Source organism: Podarcis vaucheri, assembly GCF_965113315.1.
Source record: "Podarcis vaucheri genome assembly, chromosome: 16".
Classification (NCBI taxonomy): Eukaryota; Metazoa; Chordata; class Lepidosauria; order Squamata; family Lacertidae; genus Podarcis; species Podarcis vaucheri.
In genome coordinates, this window is record NC_138754.1 from 9,589,046 (window position 1) to 9,610,518 (window position 21,473).

Genomic DNA, 21,473 nt, shown 5'->3' on the forward strand with positions numbered 1-21,473 from the left:
TGGCAGGAACAGGGACCAAGCAACGGGAGTTCACCTCGTCGCGGGGATTCGAACCACCGACCTTCTGATCGGCAAGTCCTAGGCTCTGTGGTTTAACCCACAGCGCCACCCGTGTCCCATGAAACCAGATTAACCTTCTACAAATATAGGCGGGCTTTGCTAACTGCAGGTTTTTAGCAGGCGCCAGAAAGAGTGCAGCGAAGGTGCAATTGGTGTCAATCGGCAGGGAGTTCCAAAGTGCCAGTGAATCCTCACTATAGAAGTTTTGATTTCTTAGCAGTGCAGAACGAGTGTTCTATAGGGACATAGGAAGGTGCCTAATACTGAGCAAGGTCATGGGGTTCATCTAGCTCAGTATTGTCAACACAGACGGGCAGAAGCCTCTCCAAGCTCTATCTGCAGATGCCTCTGCTTGCAAGATTCTAGTCCTCATGATTCAAAATGTACAGCTAGTTTAAAGAAGATCATAGGAAGCTGACATACCAAGCCAGACCATTGGGTCCATCTAGTTCCATAGTGTCTACACTGACTGGCAGGGGTTCTCCCAGGCTCCAGGCATGATTTCTGGAGATGTTGGGGATCAAACCTGGGACCTTCTGCACATACCTCCACATGTGGTGGAAGTGCCCCAAAATCCAACTATTCTGGACAACAGCCATACGAGAAATATGTAAAATAACTAAGCAAGTATTAGACATCACCCCAGAATTGGCCCTACTAAACATATTCCAAGACAACGATGCCCATTTACACCACAAAGAACTCATAACCCACCTACTTTCAGCAGCCAGAAACACCATAACCAGACACTGGAGAGACCTGTCAGGAGTAAGTATGGACCAATGGTACTAAATAGTATGGGAAACAGCCCTACTAGAAAAATTAACCAATAAACTGAAACTGACACAGGGACAAACAGAAGAAGACGCCTTTACCCCTTTATCACATACACAGCCCAACAAGACAGCGACAATAATCCACCAGCAGCATACAAATCAATATGGCTAACCTGATCCAAAACACCCACCCACCTCACTCACACACGAAAACAAAGATCACCACAGCCAATCACAAACAAACCACCACACCCTAGTCAACCCCAACCTCTCTTACCACCAAAGGAACACAAATGAACAGCACGAGCAACGCTGACACCAAACCCTACATACATTAAGCAAAATAGAAACATGGCCACCCGACCCCCCCATCTCTCCCCCCCAATGTCTCAAAAAAAAAAAAATGGAACCCTGAATTGGACCAATTGCATCCAGGTGCAAATTAGGAGGTCAGGTGGGCAGACATAAGGTTAAGTGACCCTGAGTACATTCTCTGCCTAGGAGCTCACGGTCATTATTACCAAGTTGACCACACCTTTCTGGCCTTTGGAGGGTCCCTTTGTCAAGATACCCCCCCCAGCTGCTTCCCTCAGCGAAGCTGGAAGGCAGGGTATACATTTCCCAGGGAATGGATGCTTGCGACAAGAGTACTTCTGAGTGCGTGCAGAGTGGCACAAAGGAAGGTAGGAAGAGTGCCGCTTTTGCAGCAATTGTGGAGAGATGTGCTTGAGAGGGCTTCTCTGCGCATGTGCAAAATGAATTCTCCCCCCGCTGCAATGCCGCAAATGCATTCAGATCCAGCCCCTCTGGAAACGGGGAGGAAGAAAGTCAGCAAGGCTGCATGCCAAGGGAGAGGGAGGTGGGCTGCTGAGCCCCCCCACATCTTCGCAGGGAACCTCTCTCCCATTCTTTGAAATCAGTGTACTCAAAGTGGCGTCTCTGTGACTGCCAGCAGGGGGCAGTGTGTCCCCAGCTGCATCAAACGTTTCCTAAATATTTTTCAGGGCCCATGTACTGTATAGGAACACAGAAAGCTGCCTTATCCAGAGTCTTTGTAGCTCAGTATTGTCTACACAGACTGGCAGCAGCTCTCCAGGGGTTCTACCTATCAGCCCTACCTGGAGGTGCTAGGGATTGAACCTGGGACCTTTCGCACACAGAGCTATAGACCTTTCCCCCAAAAGATGGTTGCCAGTCCCTCTTTCCTGGCCTGGCTCCTATGCCCATACAGTTGCCAGGCAGGTAGGAGCACAACAGGTTTAGCTTTGACCCAGAGGAGATGCAACGGGCCATCTCCATCTGCTTGCAGGCATTGTAATATATCAGAATATTGTGATGTTTAGTAAAGGTAAAGGGACCCCTGACCATTAGGTCCAGTCGTGGCCGACTCTGAGGTTGCGGCGCTCATCTCGCTTTATTGGCCGAGGGAGCTGGCGTACAGCTTCCGGGTCATGTGTCCAGCATGACTAAGCCGCTTCTGGCGTACCAGAGCAGGGCACGGGAACGCCGTTTACCTTCCCGCCGCAGCGGTACCTATTTATCTACTTGCACTTCATGCTTTCGAACTGCTAGGTTGGCAGGAGCAGGGACCGAGCAACGGGAGCTCACCCCACCGCGGGGATTCGAACCGCCGACCTTCTGATCGGCAAGCCCTAGGCTCTGTGGTTTAACCCGCAGCGCCACCCATAGGTTAGCTTAAAAAAAACACACACACACACGGATGGGGAACCCGCACCGGCACCCTCAAGTGTGGTTGGACTCCAAATCCCATCATCCCCGACCGCTGACCAATGCTGGCTGGAGCTGATGGGAGTTGTAGTCCAGCACCACCTGGAGGGCCAAAGCTTCCCCACACCTGCTTTTAACAATACAGCTCAGTGCACCCCATACATTTAAAGCTCACGAAGAATCCTGGGACCCATAGTTTGTTGATGGTGCTGGGAATCTTAGCACTGTGAAGGGTGAACTACAGTTCCCACGACAACTTTATTTTGGGAGGGGAGGGTGGCGCACAGGTTTCCTAAGCCCTGGTTTATCGCTTCGCAATAAAATAGCACTTTTTTAAAAAACCAATGCTCAGGCATGAGTGCAAGCGAAGAGTTAAAATCAGAGCAAAATGGAGGTGCCTCCCAAGCGGGGCCAGAAGGCAACAGCCCTCTCCTGTCAATTGTTCCTCAGTGTCTGGCATTTGGAGATAGACTGCCCCTGGAGTTGGAAGCTCCACCATGGCTCAAGGCTTTATGGAAGTGACCTCCCCGGGGCTCAATCCTGGGCAGTTTGGATGGAGGTGCTGGGCTGCCCAGATGACAAGACCACCAGCCCCTGATCTCAGGGGTCCAAGCAGAGCAAGACGTTTGGCACCAGCTTGGCTGCAGGAGGTGCTGGAAGTTGCTACCCAACTGTCTTAGGGACTCCACTTTTGTAGGGTTTACCCCTTAGCCCTTTAGTCCCCTGAACTGTAGACAAATACTAAGTGCAGCCTTCCTAAGGCAGCTTCCTGTTATAGCCAGGTCTTTAATATGGGCCCATGAGGACTAGAATCTTACTTCCGCTTTAGGGGAAGGGCCAGAGATCTGCAATGGGAGCAGCTGCGCTTCCTTACAGCTCTCGTGCAAAGCTTAAAGGCCAGATCCCGTAGCCAGGCGGCCCCCAGAAGCTTGCCCAGAGGGGAATGTGGCCCTTGGGGTTGAAACAGATTCCCCTCCCTGATCTGAAGAGCAACCCATTCCCCGCCTGGGAGACCACGAAGCCCGGAATCTAAAATTACCCTGCTGTGCGGCTGTGGCTGTGATATGAGCCATTCTGTGGCCTTTCATGTTCCTAGACGGCTGCGCATGACGGGGGAAGTGACGGCTTCCTCCCTGACGCTTCCCAACCTCCCCCCCACCCACTTTGCCCACCCACAACCCGCAGCGTGATTCTCGAGTCTTCAGAGAAACCGAAAGATTTAAAGGAAAACAGAGGGTGGGGGTGGAGGAGGAGGAAGAGAGCGAGCCAGAATAAACTTCTTTGTGTTGTCATCTGACTGCTGGAGGGGGGCCCGGGGCAGAAGCTGGGATCCCCAGACATCTGGTAGCCGAGGGAAGATGAGAAAGAGCAGGCATGGACAAACTCTGGCCCTCCAGATGTTTCGGACTACAATTCCCATCACCCCTGACCACTGATCCTGTTAGCTAGGGGTGATGGGAGTTGTAGTCCCAAACATCTGGAGGGCTGCAGTTTGCCTACACCTGAGAAAGACTCGAGGAACTGCAGAGGGTCATCTAGCCCCTTGCAATGGCGGAATCTCGAACCCACAACCCTGAAATTAAAGAATCTCGTGCTCCACTGACTGAGCTACCCCTTTATGTTTCCTTCCAACGGCAGGAGTCTCCCCGCCACCACCCGGCAGAGGTAGCCGGCTCTACTGTCGGGTAAAGGGAGTGTTGTGGCAGGTTTGGACCCCTGTTAAGTGTGGCCCTGAGAGATACAAGCATAATACTGAATCAAGCCAGTGACCTATCTAGTTAATCCAGCGTCTTGTTTTCACAGTAGCCGGCCACATGCCTGCGGCAAGCCCACAAGCAGGCCCTGAGCGCCACAATATTGTCTACACTGACTGGCAGCATCTCTCCAGCACGTTCAGCCAGCGGCCTCTCCTAGTCTTACCTGTAAAGGTAAAGGTACCCCTGCCCGTACGGGCCAGTCGTGTCCGACTCTAGGGTTGTGCGCCCATCTCACTTAAGAGGCCGGGGGGCAGCGCTGTCCGCAGACACTTCCGGGTCACGTGGCCAGCGTGACAAAGCTGCTCTAGTGAGCCAGCACCAGCGCAGCGCACGGAAACGCCGTTTACCTTCCCGCTATAAAGCGGTCCCTATTTATCTACTTGCACTTAGGGGTGCTTTCGAACTGCTAGGTGGGCAGGAGCTGGGACCGAAAGACGGGAGCTCACCCCGCCGCGGGGATTCGAACCGCCGACCATGCGATCGGCAAGTTTTACCCACAGCGCCACCCGCGTCCCAGTCTTACAGGAGAGCAAATCCTGAAGCCATCTTGACTCTAAAACATTTCCTTGATAGAGGGGGAAATATGGGAGATACTTTCCCTAGTAGTTCTTTCACTTACAAGCCCTACAAATCCTGTCTTAAGGGTGTGTTTTGTGTAGGCCTGTGACCTGGATTCATGAACTAAAGTTATTTACCATCTCAAAAGAACGCCCGAGACTGGCCAGCTAATGCCTTTATCAGGTATCTTGGCAGACAGGAGAGAAGCCACACTCTCAAATTTCTGTTGTAAACCACCTCTTTCTGTGATGTACGGGTGGTCTTCGGCTAAGGGGTTTGGCAATTTCTGAAGTCTTTAAAGGTTCTTGTACACCTTTGTTCTGAGTCTCTTGCCTCCTTGCAAGGAGCAGAGGGGGTTCTGTTACAACAGGGAAATAAAGATCTCCCTTGCTTTTGCTGGATCCTGCCTCCATCCATTCTTCTCCAACCGACAATGGACTTAGGGGACCGAAAAGTCCCTTGATGGGGAGTTAAGGCTGTCAAAGCCAACCCCAATTTTTTCTATAACACCATCAAAAATCTGGGCCGGAGGAGGAAGAGGTGAATGTATAAAAAGCGCAGAGGCTCCCACTCTATCTCCCCATTACAGGATCTGTTCCTCTCCGACAGGGCCTAAAATTAGAAATCAGGCGGCAGGGTCGGTTTCTGGGGGCGCAGGGTGGTTTACGTACGCCTCCGAGTGTGGCTTGCCTTTCATGCCTCTCATGAGCCCGCCGTTCTTTCCTCGGCCCCTCTGAAGTGGTTGACACAGGAAAGCTTCCCCTCCACCCGAGGCGGACGCCCCCCTAGAGCGAGAGACGCTAGGTCCCTTCAGCCACAGAGTTTGCCTCCTGCCGTGTGGGGTTTTTCAAATCAGTGCACGCCATAAAGGGGAGTCGCCGGCTTCAAGGCCTCCCTCCGCTGTCGGAGGCAGCGAACTGGGAATCAGAAGGGGGGGGGAAGGAAGGCGTTGCTGCAGTTGGGGGCTTCCCATCGGGGGCATCTGGCTGGGCACCTCAAGCTGAGGGTGCTGGACTAGGTGGGACTTTGGCCATAGCTGTCAACTTACAGATTTGAAAATAAGGGACCAGCAGCCTCGAAAATAAGGGATCAGCAGCCAAAATAAGGGATTTTGCTATTGTAAAGAGTTACATACATTGATAGGACTGACAGATGCTGTCAATCCGGCATGAGGCGGTTGCGGCGCCGCAGCACCCGGTGAAGCGCCACCCTTCTGCGTCCCTCCCCATCCCCTACTCTTCCTCCTCCCGCAGGCCGCCTCCTTAGCTGCCACCACCGTTGCCGCCTCCGGGCTCACGGGCGGCGTGGGTGAGAGTCTCTCTCCCTCCCTCCCCCCTGTCTCTCAGGCAGGGAAGGGCCGATGGAACTCCTCGCACCAGGACAATGGCACCAGCGCGCGCTCTCTCTCACGGCAGAGGACCCCGAGCCGCTGCTTCCCTCTCGAGCTGTGCGAGCATGAACCCCAGGAAATTTAAGGGACATCATCAATAAGGGGCAGCAGCGGGACACGGCGCTGGGATAAGGGAGTTTCCCGCCGAATAAGGGACGGTTGACAGCTATGCCTTTGGCTGATCCAGCTGGGGTCTCCTTATGAGTCACAGTGTCCTCGAGCCTTGGCTGTGGACCTCCCCGGAGGACTCTGAATGACCACGATCAGAACAAGAGGCTGGAGAAGATGGGCCTTTGCTCTCATCCCCCAAGGCTGTTCGAACCATAGGATCATGGAATTTGGTCATGGAAGAGTTGGAGGGGACCCTGAGGGTCATCTAGTCCAACCCCCTGCAATGCAGGGATCTCAGCTAAAGCATCCATGACAGGTTGCTATTCAACCTTTGCTAAAAACCTCCAAGGAAGGCACGTCTACCACTTCTTCCCCTTTCAATTTACGGTGTGCAGGCAGAACATATGTTGTTGTTGTTTAGTTGTTTAGTTGTGTCCGACTCTTCGTGATCCCCTGGACCAGAGCACGCCAGGCACTCCTGTCTTCCACTGCCTCCCGCAGTTTGGTCAAACTCATGCTGGTAGCTTCGAGAACACTGTCCAACCATCTCGTCCTCTGTCATCCGATTCTCCTTGTGCCCTCAATCTTTCCCCACATCAGGGTCTTTTCCAGGGAGTCTTCTCTTCTCATGAGGTGGCCAAAGTATTGGAGCCTCGGCTTCAGGATCTGTCCTTCCAGTGAGCACTCAGGGCTGATTTCCTTCAGAATGGATCGGTTTGATCTTCTTGCAGTCCATGGGACTCTCAAGAGTCTCCTCCAGCACCAGAATTCAAAAGCATCCATTCTTGGCGATCAGCCTTCTTTGTGGTCCAGCTCTCACTTGCATACAGCACTACTGGGAAAACCATAGCTTGAACTATACGGACCTTTGTTGGCCCTTCATGGATCACTGCCTTGCCGTGGCGAAGGGGCTTGAATAACTCAGAGAAGCTATGAGCTATGCCGGGCAGGGCCACCCAAGATGGACAGGTCATAGTGGAGAGTTTTGACCAAACGTGATCCACCTGGAGCAGGAACCGGCAAGCCACTCCAGTATCCCTGCCAAGAAAACTCCATGGACAAAGACAACAGGCAGAACGTATACAGACAGAAAATTCAAATAACTCAAGATATTCATTCATTCATTCCATTCGTGAATCACTTACCGTAAAACATCTCCAAGTGGTCTCACAATAAAAACAGCCATCAAAACAATTATGCCATTTCATATATTAAAAACAATTATAACAATTTAAAAACAACAACCCAACAATTAAAAACACTTTCATATGTAAAATCAGCTTGAAATCTAGTGTGCCTAGGACTCAGTAATTCTCAGAGAGTCGGGGCAGAATACTGTGATCACCTCCACGTAGTATATATTTATAATAATTATTACTATTATAAAATATTTCCTCCAATAAACTCAAGGTGCGGGTAGTTCTTTTCCCTCCACAACAACCCTGTGAGGAAGCTTTGACTGAGAATGAGCAACTGGCTCAAGGTCACACGCAGAGAGCTTCAAGGCTGAGTGGGCATTTGAAACCTGTTCTCTCCCAGGTCAGTGGAAGCATAAACGTGTTGTGAATAAATAAATAAACATGGCTTTGGGCATGTGCAGAGTGCATTCTCTTAAGCTCGGGCTGGGTGGCGTACAATAAATAAGTAAAGTAAAGAAAAAGGAAGCAGAACAAAAAACCTCAAATATTTGCCAAATAAAGGGAAAATAAGACATAAAGCCATTGAGCCAAAAGTTCTAGAGATACAAAACAAACTTAGAGATGGTTCACGATGGATAGCTCTGTCAGTAAACTCTTGATCTCAGAGTTCAAGCCCCACGTTAGGCAAAAGATTCCTGCGTGCAGGCAGACTCCAAAGTTAAAGTGCAGGGATAGACCCTGATGACATCATTTATGGAAAGGGCTGGGTAAACAGAGAAATCTGAAAGTATCACAAAGATGGTTCTGGAGAAAAGCCCCTGGGAAGAAACCCCCCCTCCCCTGCACCAGGGAGCCACTCCTGAAAAGGCCCCCTTCTCTGGTTCTCACCAGCCTCACTTCATCCAGCTGGGGGCACTCAGATCGGAGCCTCCCAGGAGGATCTTAAGGTTCAGGGTGGTATATGGTCGTGACTTGCACCCACTGAAACACACTGTACATGCTCAGGAGAACTTGCACCTCTCCTTACCCGAACAACACTCTGCATGTGCTCAGGGGACACCTTAACCTGTCCGTACTGAAATGCACTCTGTACATGCTCAGAAGCATGCCCAGGGCTCCTTACTGCTATGTAAGTACTTTAATCTGTCCCTTTTGAAACGCGCCCTCTGCATGTGTCCATTTCTGCACTGAAATTTACTCTGCCCCTGCCAAATTTCAGGAAGGGAATTGTATGCAGGGAAACGCACGCATCCGTTCTTCCGACTCTGATGATTCCATGAAGGCAGAGTGCACAGCCATCGCAAGCTCCTCTCCCTTTCTCTCCGTTCGCAACACAGATTGTAAGCTCCTCGGGGCAGAGAGCTGCTTTGGTTACACCATGCCAGAGCAACAGAACAAAACGGCCTGGGCTGCAATCCTGAAAAGTGTGTGCGCTTCGGGGGGGAAAGCAACCGCCGGGGCTGGGCTTTGGCGATCCTTCGGCACGCACCCGAGACTCGCTGGGCCCAGATCCTGCGTCCCTGCTCTCCCCCACTGCTATGGGCCTTGGGCTCAGCCGCTTCAGTGAGATAATGTCTGTGCAAAGGGACCTGTTTGCCTTGGCAAGGGGTCTGTGAGCTTCCTCCAAGCTTTCCGCCCAGCTCAGCTCAAAAAGCTCTCCTGCGTGTTTCTGACTCAGGCTGAGAAGGAAGGGAACAGGATTGGGAAGCCAGGAATTTTTCCATAGGGGGAGGACAAAGCTCCTGGCTGCGCACTGGGTGGGGCGGGAGGGTCTGTTCAGGTGAGGCCAGGTGAGTGTGAAGCGAGGAGGAACACGGTGAGCTCTTCTCCCGCCCGTCAGGCGGCAGCCAAACAGGTTGGGCCTGTGTGTGTGACCCCACCCAGTTACCTGCAAGTGGGGGGGGGGGCGTTGAGCAGGGATAAAGGAGTCAACACCACCCTGCCCAGCATGGAGTTTCCTTTGCATGGATCCCCGAGCCTGGGCACATTGCTGGATCAAACTGCCTGCCCCCCATCTGCACCCCACAACCAACGGTGGGGCAGGGTCCGTGGTTCAGTCAAAGCAAGCCTTGCACTCTGGTGCCTGGGCTTATTTCATATTGCATAATATAAACGGCTGCCGACGCACATTTCATGCACATGGCTTCCCCTGAAAGGATCTGGGAACTGTAGTTCACCCTTCACAGAACAGGTCCCAGCACCCTTTAACAAACTACAGTTCCCAGGATCCCATTGCCTTGCACTCTAGAATCATATACAGTGGTACCTCGGGTTAAGTACTTAATTCGTTCTGGAGGTCCGTTCTTAACCTGAAACTGTTCTTAACCTGAAGACCACTTTAGCTAATGGGGCCTCCTGCTGCTGCTGCGCCGCCAGAGCACAATTTCTGTTCTCACCCTGAAGCAAAGTTCTTTTTTTTGTATAATAATATTTATTAGTTTTCCAACAAATTGAACACAACACTACAAAAAACCAAAAAAGAAAAAAACATACAATACAATATAAAAAACAACAACTACAAAACACTAACATACAACCCTAACAAAACAAAACCCATTTAAAACACAGTCCAATTTCAATATCTTATCTTTCTTTCACTAATTTCCACGACTTCCTCACACCTCCCCTTTTGTATTCCACTTCTATTAATTATTTCAGCAATTCCTTTCCATCTTCCTCTGTTTTCTATCCTATAATTGTCTTAATACATTCTAACCTTATTTTTCCCTTTAATGCTCTAGTAATCTATTTATACTTAATTCCTTATAACATTTCTACTAAAGCCATATAACTTCATTCCAACATCTTTCTAACATTCATTAATTTTACAATATTTCTGTAAATAGTCTTTAAACTTTTTCCAGTCTTCTTCCACCGACTCTTCTCCCTGGTCTCGGATTCTGCCAGTCATTTCCGCCAATTCCATGTAGTCCATCAACTTCATCTGCCATTCTTCCCTGGTGGGTAAATCTCGTGTCTTCCAATATTTCGCGATGAGTATTCTTGCTGCTGTTGTTGCATACATAAAAAAAGTTCTTTCCTTCTTTAACACCAATTGGCCGACCATGCCCAGGAGAAAGGCCTCTGGTTTCTTAAGGAAGGTATTTTTAAATACCTTTTTCATTTCATTATAAATCATCTCCCAGAATGCCTTAATCCTTGGGCACGTCCACCAAAGGTGAAAGAATGTACCTTCAGTCTCATTACATTTCCAACATTTATTATCGGGCAAATGGTAGATTTTTTGAAGCTTAACTGGTGTCATGTACCACCTATAAATCATTTTCATTAAATTTTCTCTTAAGGCATTACATGCCGTGAATTTCATACCTGTGGTCCATAACCATTCCCAGTCAGCCATCATTATGTTATGTCCAACATCTTGTGCCCATTTAATCATAGCTGATTTCACCGTTTCTTCCTGAGTGTTCCATTTCAACAGCAAGTTATACATTCTTGACAAATTCTTAGTTTTTGGATCTAACAATTCTGTTTCCAATTTTGATTTTTCCACCTGAAAACCAACTTTTTTGTCCAATTTGTATGCCTCCATTATTTGATGGAGCCAATCTCGCACTTTGTTTTTCAATTTTTCAAAGCTCTGCAATTTTATTCTCTCTCCATCTTGTTCCAGAATTTCCCAATATTTCGGCCATTTGGCCTCCATATTGAGTTTTTTCTGTGCCTTCGCTTCCATTGGTGACAACCATCTTGGGTTTCCCCCCCCTAACAAATCCTTATATCTTATCCAAACATTAAACAATGCTTTTCTAACAATATGGTTTTTAAATGCTTTATGTGCTTTTACCTTATCATACCACAAATATGCATGCCATCCGAATACATTGTTAAAACCTTCTAAATCCAACACTTCAGTATTTTCAAGAAGCAAAGTTCTTAACCTGAGGTACTATTTCTTGGTCAGTGTAGTCTGTAATCTGAAGCGTCTGTAACCTGAAGTGTCTGTAACCCGAGGTACCACTGCAGCAGGCAAATCTTGAAGGTGGTTTCTGGATATGACCGCCTTTCCATGTGCCTCTCTCTCTTACCCCCCACCCCCAGTTCTGCAATTTCTTGAAAATCATTGTGGATCCGTTAATTCAAAACACATTTGCAGTGTGTTCAGGGTCCACAGAAAGGTAAGAATCCAGAGATCCTATTCTCAACTATGTGCTGCCAATCTTCCAGGCTTTGGTGTCTCAGGAATCCCTTCGATCCCAAAACACAAGGAACCCAATCTCATTTTGCTTCTAGTGGAGGGATCCACCAGATACAGTGGTACTTCTGGTTACGTACTTAATTCGTTCCGGAGGTCCGTACTTAACCTGAAACTGTTCTTAACCTGAAGCACCACTTTAGCTAATGGGGCCTCCTGCTGCTGCTGTGCGATTTCTGTTCTCATCCTGAAGCAAAGTTCTTAACCCGAGGTACTATTTCTGGGTTAGCGGAGTCTGCAACTTGAAGTGTATGTAACCTGAAGTGTATGTAACCCAAGGTACCACTGTATCCCCCCCTTGCCCCACTCCCTCCATTGTCAACCACCTTGTGGGATATCTTTGGGAAAAGAAAAGGTTGAAGAGTAAACATTACACAAATCCAGAGTGGAGCCCCTAAGACGGTTGGGTGGCGCCTGGTACGTCTCCTTTTGGCAATTCCGGCAGCCAAGCTGGAGCCAAACGTCTTGCTCTGCTTTCCTCTGGGCCACATCAGCGATGCTAAGAAGGGGGTCTTGTCATCGGGGCAGCCCAGGACCCCCATACACCCTGCCCACTCCTGGGAGGTCACTTTGGTGCTTACAAGTTCCCACTCCCTTCTCAAACTCCTGTGTCGCATGCAGGACTCCAGATTCCAATTGGATGATCCTGACCAGCTTCCCCTGACCCTTCTTTAACCCTTCACAGGCCCAATGGCAGGAGTTCTGCTGCCCAGTTGTTAACCATGTAATTATAGCCTTTCTCAACCTGTGAGTCCCCAGATGTTGTTGAACTACAACTCCCATCACCCCTAGCTAGCAAGGCTAGAGCTCAGGGATAATGGGAGTTGTAGTCCAACATCATCTGGGGACCCACAGGTTGAGAACAGGTACCCAGAGAATGCAGATCAGACTCTGAGCAAAATAGCATTTTCAAAATATCTCAACAGAGTCCCTATCTGCACGATAATTCATATGACGCAGTTAAAGGTAAAGGGACCCCTGACCATTAGGTCCAGCCGTCACCGACTCTGTGGTTGTGGTGCTCATCTCGCTTTACTGGCCGAGGGAGCCGGCGTACAGCTTCTGGGTCATGTGGCATGACTAAGCCGCTTCTGCCGAACCAGAGCAATGCACGGAAACACCGTTTACCTTCCCGCTGGAGCGGTACTTATTTATCTACTTGCACTTTGAGGTGCTTTCGAACTGCTAGGTTGGCAGGAGCAGGGACTGAGCAACAGGAGCTCACCCCATCGCGGGGATTCGAACCGCTGACCTTCTGATCGGCAAGTTCTAGGCTCTGTGGTTTAACCCACAGCGCCACTGTAAACAGTCACGCCTTCCCCCAAAGAACCCAGGGAGCTGTAGTTAGTTAGGGGTGCTGAGAGTTGTTAGGAGACCCCCTCTTTCCTTTTCCCCAGGATCTCCAGGAATTGCAGCCCTGCGAGGAGAACAGAAGTCTCCACAAAATTCCCAGCAACCTTTACAGTTCCCAGGATCCCTTGGGGGGGAAGCCACACTTTCAAAAGCGGCATCAGAGTGCTTTGTAGTGCAGACGAGCCCTAAGTCCCTTGAAGCAGAAATGTAGCCTTTTGGACTTTGAAAGCAAAACCAGCCCCTCCAGTTCCAACGGTCCGGCTACGCATGCCAATGCTGGCACCGCCTAATCTCGCCAGGTTGAGGGGGCTCCGTAGAGGCCGCTTATTCACATTCTCGCAGGAGGAATCCAGGGCCTGCGAGCTCGCTTGTTCCCCTCTGCCCTTCCCCTCCCTTTTTCCTTTCGTGCCATGCCTTTCTAAAAAGCAGCAAGCTGCGCACAGGGTTATTTCATTATTATTGATTTGCAAGCAGCAGCTCTGGAGAGCCTTTCCGAAGGCCAGGCCAGGATATTGCCCCAAAGGAACGGCTGCATAAATACAACAGGAGGAGGGAGCGGTGGGCCTCCACGTGGCCTGTAGATGGTGCTTAGGGCGTGTGCGCGCTTGGGGCTGATCCAGAGCCAGATGGCTTCGCTGCGGGCTGCATCATCCAGGCCAAGCGCTGCGGCGCGGGGGGGGGGAGGAGGAAGAGGAGAAGGGGGTGACCAATCCTCCCCCCCAAGTGGGAAGCCGTGTCTCCCCCCCCCCCACTTTCCCCTGCCCCAACGCCTGAGGATTAAATCATCCTTTCCGCTTGCAAACTTCTCTTCCGCAGCCTCGGATGATTCAGCTGTTCCTAGGACTCTCCTCAAGTGACCGAAATGACGCCCCCCCAAAAAAAAAAACCGTACCCAGGCCGGATCTCCAGTCCCCCCCTCACCCCAAGTTTGCAAGAAGCCCGTTAACCCTTGCAAAAATTCCCAGCAAAGGGGAGGAGGAGGGGGGGTGGTGGAAAGCCTTTGCAAAGAACCCAGGCGTCCGGCGGATAAAGAGGGGGGGGGAGGAGAGAAAGGGATCTGATGGCCGCCAGCTTTGACGACCTGGAATAACCCTCTCTCCCCTCACCCAACCCACCCAGGCGCTTAGGAGGCGGGTGCGGAGGGATGAAGGGCGGCGGGTCCCGCCAGTGGGAGGCGAGGGATCGCCCGCTCCCTCCAATGGCGAGGCGGCGCAGGCGGGATCGTCCCCGCTGCCTTGGGAAGAGGAGGAAAAAAAAAATAGGACGCGAGAGGATGAGATGGCGAGTGGAACTGCGCGAGCCAGGTGCGGAGAAGGCGGGGCGCCGGGAGGCTCGGGGGCGGGGCTTGGCGCAGGTGGGGGCGGGGCTTGGCCCAGGTGGGGTGTGGGGGGGGGTACACGGGCGCGCAATGTCGGGGGTGGGGGTTGGAGAGAGAGAGAGAGCCGGGGAGGGCTGGCCTCCTTTTCCGGGTTGCGGGAGGCTAAGGTCGCCTGGCGCAGCTGGGTTGCTAAGCTGGAGGGGGGGCGGGGGAGGAAGGACAGGTGAGCCGGGGGCGTGGCCAGGACAGGTGAGCCGGGAGGGGGCGCAGAGAGGCGGAGGGGATCGTGCGCGACACTCCGCCGCCGACACCGGCCAGCGCAGGCACGCGCGCAAGAGAGATCTCGGTATCTATTGAAAAGTGTCCGCGGAGCGTCCCGAGAAACCCGGCCGGGAAGGGGAAATATTGGGGTGAGTCCGATCCTCCGCGGCGGGGCGCCGATCCTCTGTAGATGGGGGTTCTGGGTCCCAAAACTGACCCTCACCAGAAATTTGGAAATTCACCCCCCCCCCTCATTTCTTCTTCGAAACTTCCCCTCTGCTTCCCGGAGATTTAAACGCACACGCGGGGGACCCCGAGAGCAGAAATCGAGCCCCACATAGCAAGCTGCGTGGGGTGGCTGGGTGGGAATTTCCTTATGGCTCTTTTTCCTCTCCCCCTCCTCAAATCCTCCCCACTACCCCCCCCCCATCACCTGCTTTCCCCACTTCCCTTCTCTCCCCCCTCCCCCCTTCCCAATAAGAGGTGATGTTAGGACGCAAAAAGGCACGTCGGGGATAAGATCTGGGCAGGCGTGCGCCGTTTCCCTATCCCAGTTTTTTAAAACCTGATTTTGTCCGGGGGGGAGGGCAATCTTTTGGAATTCACGCCCGTTTATTCTCTCCCTGGCTCCATACCAATGATTGGAGCCAATTGTTTGTATGGGTATTTGTTTCTGTGGATCGAGAGTTATGTTTCTGGGAGGGGGGTGTTCCCCTCTTTGGGGGGGGGGTTACTCCACCATTCCAGGGTTTTTTGAGAGTGGATGAACTCTGTCCCTCCTTTGACAGGTTCCCTGGTTACTCCCCCCCACTTCCTTCTTGAGTTTGAAGATTCCCAGCTTGGGGGGCTATTTTTACCAATTTCTAAGCTTGTAGACGTTCAGCGCATTGAAGGATGGACTTAGGGGGTGCTTGGTTCGCAAAGGTTTCCTGGCAACGTGGCTGGTGCCAGGTCTGGGCCTTGGCGACATCGGAGAGGTAGGGATCCTCTCCACTGTTTGTCCTTTGCCCTCTCTGTGCCGTGGGTTGGCACTGCCCTGGCATAAACGGTGGGCATGTTTGTGTGTGTAATTTTTTTCCATCATATGCCACCCGCACCCCCTGTCACAAAATCTTCTTGTCCAGACAGGCAGGTATTGACTCCTTGCCAGGGGTGGGCAGCGTGTGCCCGCCAAAAAGGCGTCATTCAAATAATGGTGGAGCCGGTTTTAATTGTTGGAGCTGTTAGGTTTGAATAGGGGTGAGACGTGACCGTGGCTTGCCGTCGTCCTCGTATGAGCTGGGGATGGTGCTAAGGGCAGGTGGGCATGGTTGGAGGAGAGCGGGCAGTGCCCCACTAGTGCCCAGTTTGCTGGACTGTAACCTGGGGAGGGACTTTATTAAGACGAGAGCTTCCTTGTTAGCTTGAGTTGCTGTCAGGCTTGTGTCTTACCTTGCTACTGCTGCTGGATTCCTTGCTTCTGTAGGGCAGACCCCAAATACCTTACCCACTGAAGCTAAGACCCTGCCATTCTTTTGTGCAAGAAGAAGCAGGGGTGGCATCTGTGGCTTCGGCGCTGCCAGGGAGGGAGGGGCCCAACTGGGATCTCATCCCATGTGCATCCCCGCTTCCCACTCTCGTACCACCCTCAAGCAGGGAATGGATGGCAAGTCAACAGAAAGCTGTTTTACCCGCTTGGCACACGGGCACTGAAAGCGGGCCTTGTCTCAAATGCAAAAGTGCCCTTTGGAATCCAAAGGGTATGATTCTTAAGGTGCCTGTTTTGCTTGGGTGCTATGTTGGTAAGAATTGAGTGGGTGATTTCTTTTTCTTCCCTTTTCCCTTTGGGCCAACTTTACTAGTTGGACTCTGCCCTCCAAGTTACACCCAGCCCCACTGATTACCCTTCCCTCCCTTACAGGGCTGTGTCTATAGGTGTGCTCACCTTGGCAAGTCTGGCATCAGCCTGCGAGTTTCCTACAGGCAACTGTTTGGCCGCTGTGAGAACAGAATCCTGGACTTGATAGGCCATTATGTCTGATCCAGCAGCCGGCTTCCTCTTCTGTTCTTATTGGGAGCCTTGATTCTTGGGGTGGGAGTTTTGCTCGGGATTTTGCCTGACCTTTCAGCTCTCCCCAACCTCCGCAGTGTCCAAGTTTGTAAAGTTAGGACAAAGGGGGAGCTTCCTTCCATCCCTCCTCCGCTTTCAGTGGAATGAAATGCAGCTTATAGTCCAGACGGTAAAAAAAAGCAATATTATTGGTAGCACTACAAAGAAAGTGCTTCACACATGTTAAATACTTCTTACTTTTAGGAAGTCTGCTTAACATCAAAGTCGACGAGTGAGAGTTACAAGGACGGGGAGAAAAAGAAAGGCAAGCATGATAATTTGAATCAAATAAATATTTTATTTTATTTTCAAGTACATATATATTTTTAATGGCTCACCCAGTAAAACTTTCAAATCGATCGTGATATGACTATGGAAGATTCCTTAGTTACGTATTTTAAACTAAGGAATCTCCCGTCATAGCTGTGGTGGTTTCCGAGCCTGACAGAGTTGATCCTTGAAAACAGCCCTTTCCCACTTTGGTTTCTTGCAAATACAGCCCACAAGAAAGAGACACCATCCTCTGCCCCTTGACAATAAAACTATTCCATCCGTCTTATTTCAGCGTACAGAATAATATAGACGGTCCAGATGGCCAAACGGGTCTGATTGATATGACTGATGAATATAAGCTTTTATGTTCCAGTGTAGAAATGTCCTTTTTGTTGACTGGCAGTCTCTCCTAGGCTGGTGAGTCTGGTTAATGACCCAGATTAGCAACTGGGAACCCAGAAATTGGAAGTGGTGGTTATTCCTGGAGACTTAACACAGGGTGTGATCTTGCCTGTGTGGCATCAGAATTTTGTGGGGTCTTTGACAGTTGTGTGTGTGTGTGTGTGTGTGTGTGTGTGGATCCGACGTTCTCTTCTCCCTTATCACAACATCTTACTACTTTTTAAAACATCATTGAAATATGGATAGCTCAGTGGTAGTGTGTCTACTTTGCACAGAGAAGGTATTGGGTTCAGTTCTTTGGCGTCTCCACTGCTACCAGTGTTTTCCACACTTGGCTCCCCAGCTGTTTTTGGACTACAACTCCCATCACCCCCAGCTAGCAGGACCAGTGGTCAGGGGCGATGGGAATTGTAGTCTAAAAAAAATAGTGGGAGATCCAAGTTTGGAAAACCCTGGTGTACAGAACTGGATGTACCAAAGGCCGTTTGCTATGTTCCTATAAGTCTTTGCTTCTTATGCCGACTGGGAGGTCCCTCCCCAAGCTAGATTATTTTATCACTCGGATTTTGACTTCTATGTTTATATTATCTTGTCTAAGTATATATATTGTGATTCTTGTTTCACAAATAGAATGCTCTTAATTGTTCTAAATGCTTCAGTTGGACACTGCCCAGAAAACCAGAGAACAAGTGGTGAGCCGTATCCAACTAATTTATACTCAAAGTAGACCCACTGGCTCAATGTTAATCATGTCCATTCGTTTTGCTGTGCCTTACCCTGGGTATGATTAAACTTGGATGCAACCCCATAACCAGCCGTTCCGTCTCTGCGTTCTGTCCTCCGCACCCACACAACACTCACTGCCCCAGTCGGGATGTGGGTCACGTCCATACCATACATTTAAAGCACTCTTATGCCCCTCTCCCCCCCTGCCCCAAAGGATCCTGGGAACCGTCAAGGGAATTGTAGCTTTGTGAAGGTGAGAACCACAGTTTCTAGGATTGACAGCCAATCCCGCTTCCCCGAGAGCTCTGAGAATTGTAGCTCTGTGAGGGCAAAGAAGAGGGGTCGCCGAACAACTCTCTGCCCCCCAAGCAAACTACAGTTCCCAGGATTAACAAGCAATCTCCCTTCCCAGGGAACTCTGGGAACTGTAGCCCAGTGACTGAATGACTTCCAGCCCCCTTAGCAAGCTACGGTTTCCCAGGATTCTTTGGGGGAGGCAACCATGGCTGCTGAAGTAATAATAATAATAATAATAATAATAATTTATTATTTGTACCCCGCCCATCTGGCACGGGAGTATGGATCGTCAGCTCTTCTTGTGTGTAAAGGTGGACACACAGTTCTTTGCCCACCTGCGTGCCAGAGGAGGAAAGATGATGGTTCCCGGAGGCAGCCTGCGAGGCGAGTCAGCCTCACCCGCCTGTTTGCGCCAACCCACCTCCCCGAGGGCTCTGAACCGGCAGCGCAAGGGTGAGCAAGGTGGGGAGGCAGCTAAGAATACACCTGCGCCATGTCCCCAGGTGTCCTCCTCATGTGCTGGAGGTGGGGGAAGGGGGGGGCTTGTGAGGCAACAAAGTGGATTGTCGGTTGGTGTGTGTGTGTGTGTATGGAGAAGAGCAATAAATAGCAGGCAAGGACGTGAGGGCGACTGAGAAGGTAAATGCTCAGATTAAGGTATCCCAAAATTAAACTGAGCCCCCCCCCGGCACCTCTTTGGTTTTAACTCCCCCTTCTCAGTTTTGTTTTGTTTGTTTGTTTGGTAAGATCTGTGCACCGCTCGATGGTTTTTTTAAAAAAAGAAAAAGCCTCAAAACGGTTTACAAAAGCAGTTAAATGATTGAGAAGACCGATTAACGACAATGGTTTAAAACATTACAAAAATTAAATTAAATTAGAATGACGGAACGCTGGGTGGTATTCAGCTATGCTTTGTCCGTTAAAAGTGATATGCGTGATTAAGGCTCATTAATTTCAGTGGGTGCTTGTGAGAAAAACGTAACTGAATGTCACTAGCTTTTTTGTGATGATGGTGTTTTGTGCTGGCTGGTTAGCCTTTCCTCTGAGCATGTGCGGAGTATCAGATACTTATTTGCCTCAGCCACCAGCCTGTTCGTGTGTGAAGATGTGCGCCTATAAACACAACTAAGCAGATGAAATTGCCACCAATATATGAGAATATTCTGTTGCCACCAGATCACTTGCAGGGTATTTTGCTGTAAAGTCCTCAGTTCATTTGCATGCATTAAGTCGTTGGTGGAAATGCAGATTTTAAAATGAACCTCGGAGCATGCGCTGAGTTCCCTTCCTTTATTCTCTGATAAAGAGTGGGTGTCAACTAAGCATGGTTTTGAAACAGCTGTGTTGAAACCGAGTTTTGCAGCTGCATCACTGCTTAAGACTCACTTAATATTTTTTTTCTAATAAGAAGGAAAAGCTCTGGGTTGTGGGAGGTGGGGGGGGTTACACTTTGGCCTATTTCTGGCCCTGCTTTTCGCTTGGCTGGGTGGTCTCGTGGGTTGAGTCTTTGGGGACTCCTTTCCTGCTTCTCGCTCCTGAGGCCTGGGCAGAAATTCAACAGGTGCAGCCTCCCTCTCCCCACCAACCCATGTCCTTCCTGAAAGTTTTGCTTTTTCTCGAAAAAGGTGAAGTATCTGGGTGTAAATATGACTGAAATTGTAGAAAGACAATTATGAAAAGTTATGGAAGGATATCCAAAGAGATTTGGATAAGGTTGAAATTATCTTTGTCGGGCCGAATTTCAGCGGTAGAGATGAATGTATTGCCTGTTATTTTTGAAAGTTTTGCTTTTTCTATCTGTTAAAAGTGTGTGTGTGGGGGGGGGTGTTGCTGGTGACCCCAAATGCCAGGCAAGGAGGTCGTCGGGGTTTCGGAGGCCCGGGGGACAGTCAGTGGTGCAACAGGGTCAGCCACAACGGCCGCCCGCTCTCCGGCCTGGCTCATGCTCTCCTTCCTGCTCCTGGTTTCGGAGCCGTGGTCTAGTTGGGCCGGCTGCGCCAAACGTGGCCTGGTTGCCGTGGGAGCCCGGGCTGCCGCAGCAGCCAGCCTCCTCAGGGGGCGGCTGATGAAACCACGGAGAAATCTCCCTGCGTGTGCCGCGCCCTGTTCTCTGCTGGAGGTGCCCCCCTCCCTCGCCGCCCCAGGGTGGGGGACGACGCTGCCCCTGAGCTCCTCCGCGCTCCATGGCAACGCTGCGTGGCACACATCCCCGGCCTGGCTGCCGTACCCCAGGCGAGGCCTGTAACAGGAGCCGGGCTTGGCAGGGGGAAACCTGCGACGAGCCGGGCGCGGTGCCAACCGGTTGGCACAGCCGAGCCGAGGGAGGGCCAGGAGGGTTCGCCCACCAACCTTTCCTTTTATTTTTCCTGCGGCTTCCTTGGGAGCACCAAACAGTTTGCGTGCTGCTGGTGCTACACACACACACCCCCCCCCCGCCCTGCCCCTGGCACCAGTGCCAAGACGACTTGGCAAAGAAAAAAAGTACCGGTTGCCAGCTTGTGCCACTGCGCTGGTGCCCGGTGCCCGGCTGAAGGAGGCGATGGAAAGGCAAGGGGGAGAACCCCGTTTGCTAGCTGATATTTGAGGGGGCGCTTGCCTCTGTGCGCAAAGAAAGAGGGTATCCTCCCCGGCAACTGTTGGTATGACTTGGCGAAGTTCCCCTCCCCGGGGTGGCGGGTGGTGTGGGGTGGGGGGAGAGAGCAGGTGACAAGTCGGAAGCAGAAGTGGGTCAGGCCTTGCCGCTGTGCCGGGCACTCTTGCCACAACCCTCCTGACTCTTCAGCTGCTCTTCCACCAGCCACATGGGCACCGGATGGGGTAAGAACTGGAGAGCCCAGGGGGGGGGGTTTGGGGGGGTAAGGAGGACTTTCTGCCTTTGGACTGCCCCCCAGGGGCTCCCACGATCACTCTGTCTTAATTTTTAGCCTTTACACTTTTTAGACGAACCTCTAGTTGCCATCTCCCCCGGGTTGTTTTTTCTCGTTCCACCTCTGACACACCAAGTGGGAGGATTCGAACT

The 21,473-nt window shown here is 51.0% G+C and overlaps 1 protein-coding gene across 4 annotated transcripts in view; it reads left to right on the forward strand.

The window, feature by feature from the left end:
* The window catches only part of ZBTB7B (zinc finger and BTB domain containing 7B), a 330,604-nt gene that overhangs the window by 260,262 nt on the left and 48,869 nt on the right, over positions 1-21,473 (forward strand). Inside the window, exon 1 of one of the 4 annotated variants that reach the window (XM_082202270.1) lies at positions 14,270-14,392. The exons of 1 other annotated variant lie outside the window; for it this stretch is intronic. In XM_082202270.1, the coding sequence (XP_082058396.1) occupies positions 14,287-14,392 (106 nt within the window). In that variant the 5' untranslated portion in view covers positions 14,270-14,286. Of the gene's footprint in view, positions 1-14,269; positions 14,393-14,663; positions 14,817-21,142; positions 21,272-21,473 lie in introns of those variants that run through there. 2 more of the 4 variants (XM_082202273.1, XM_082202272.1) reach the window with 2 other exon arrangements.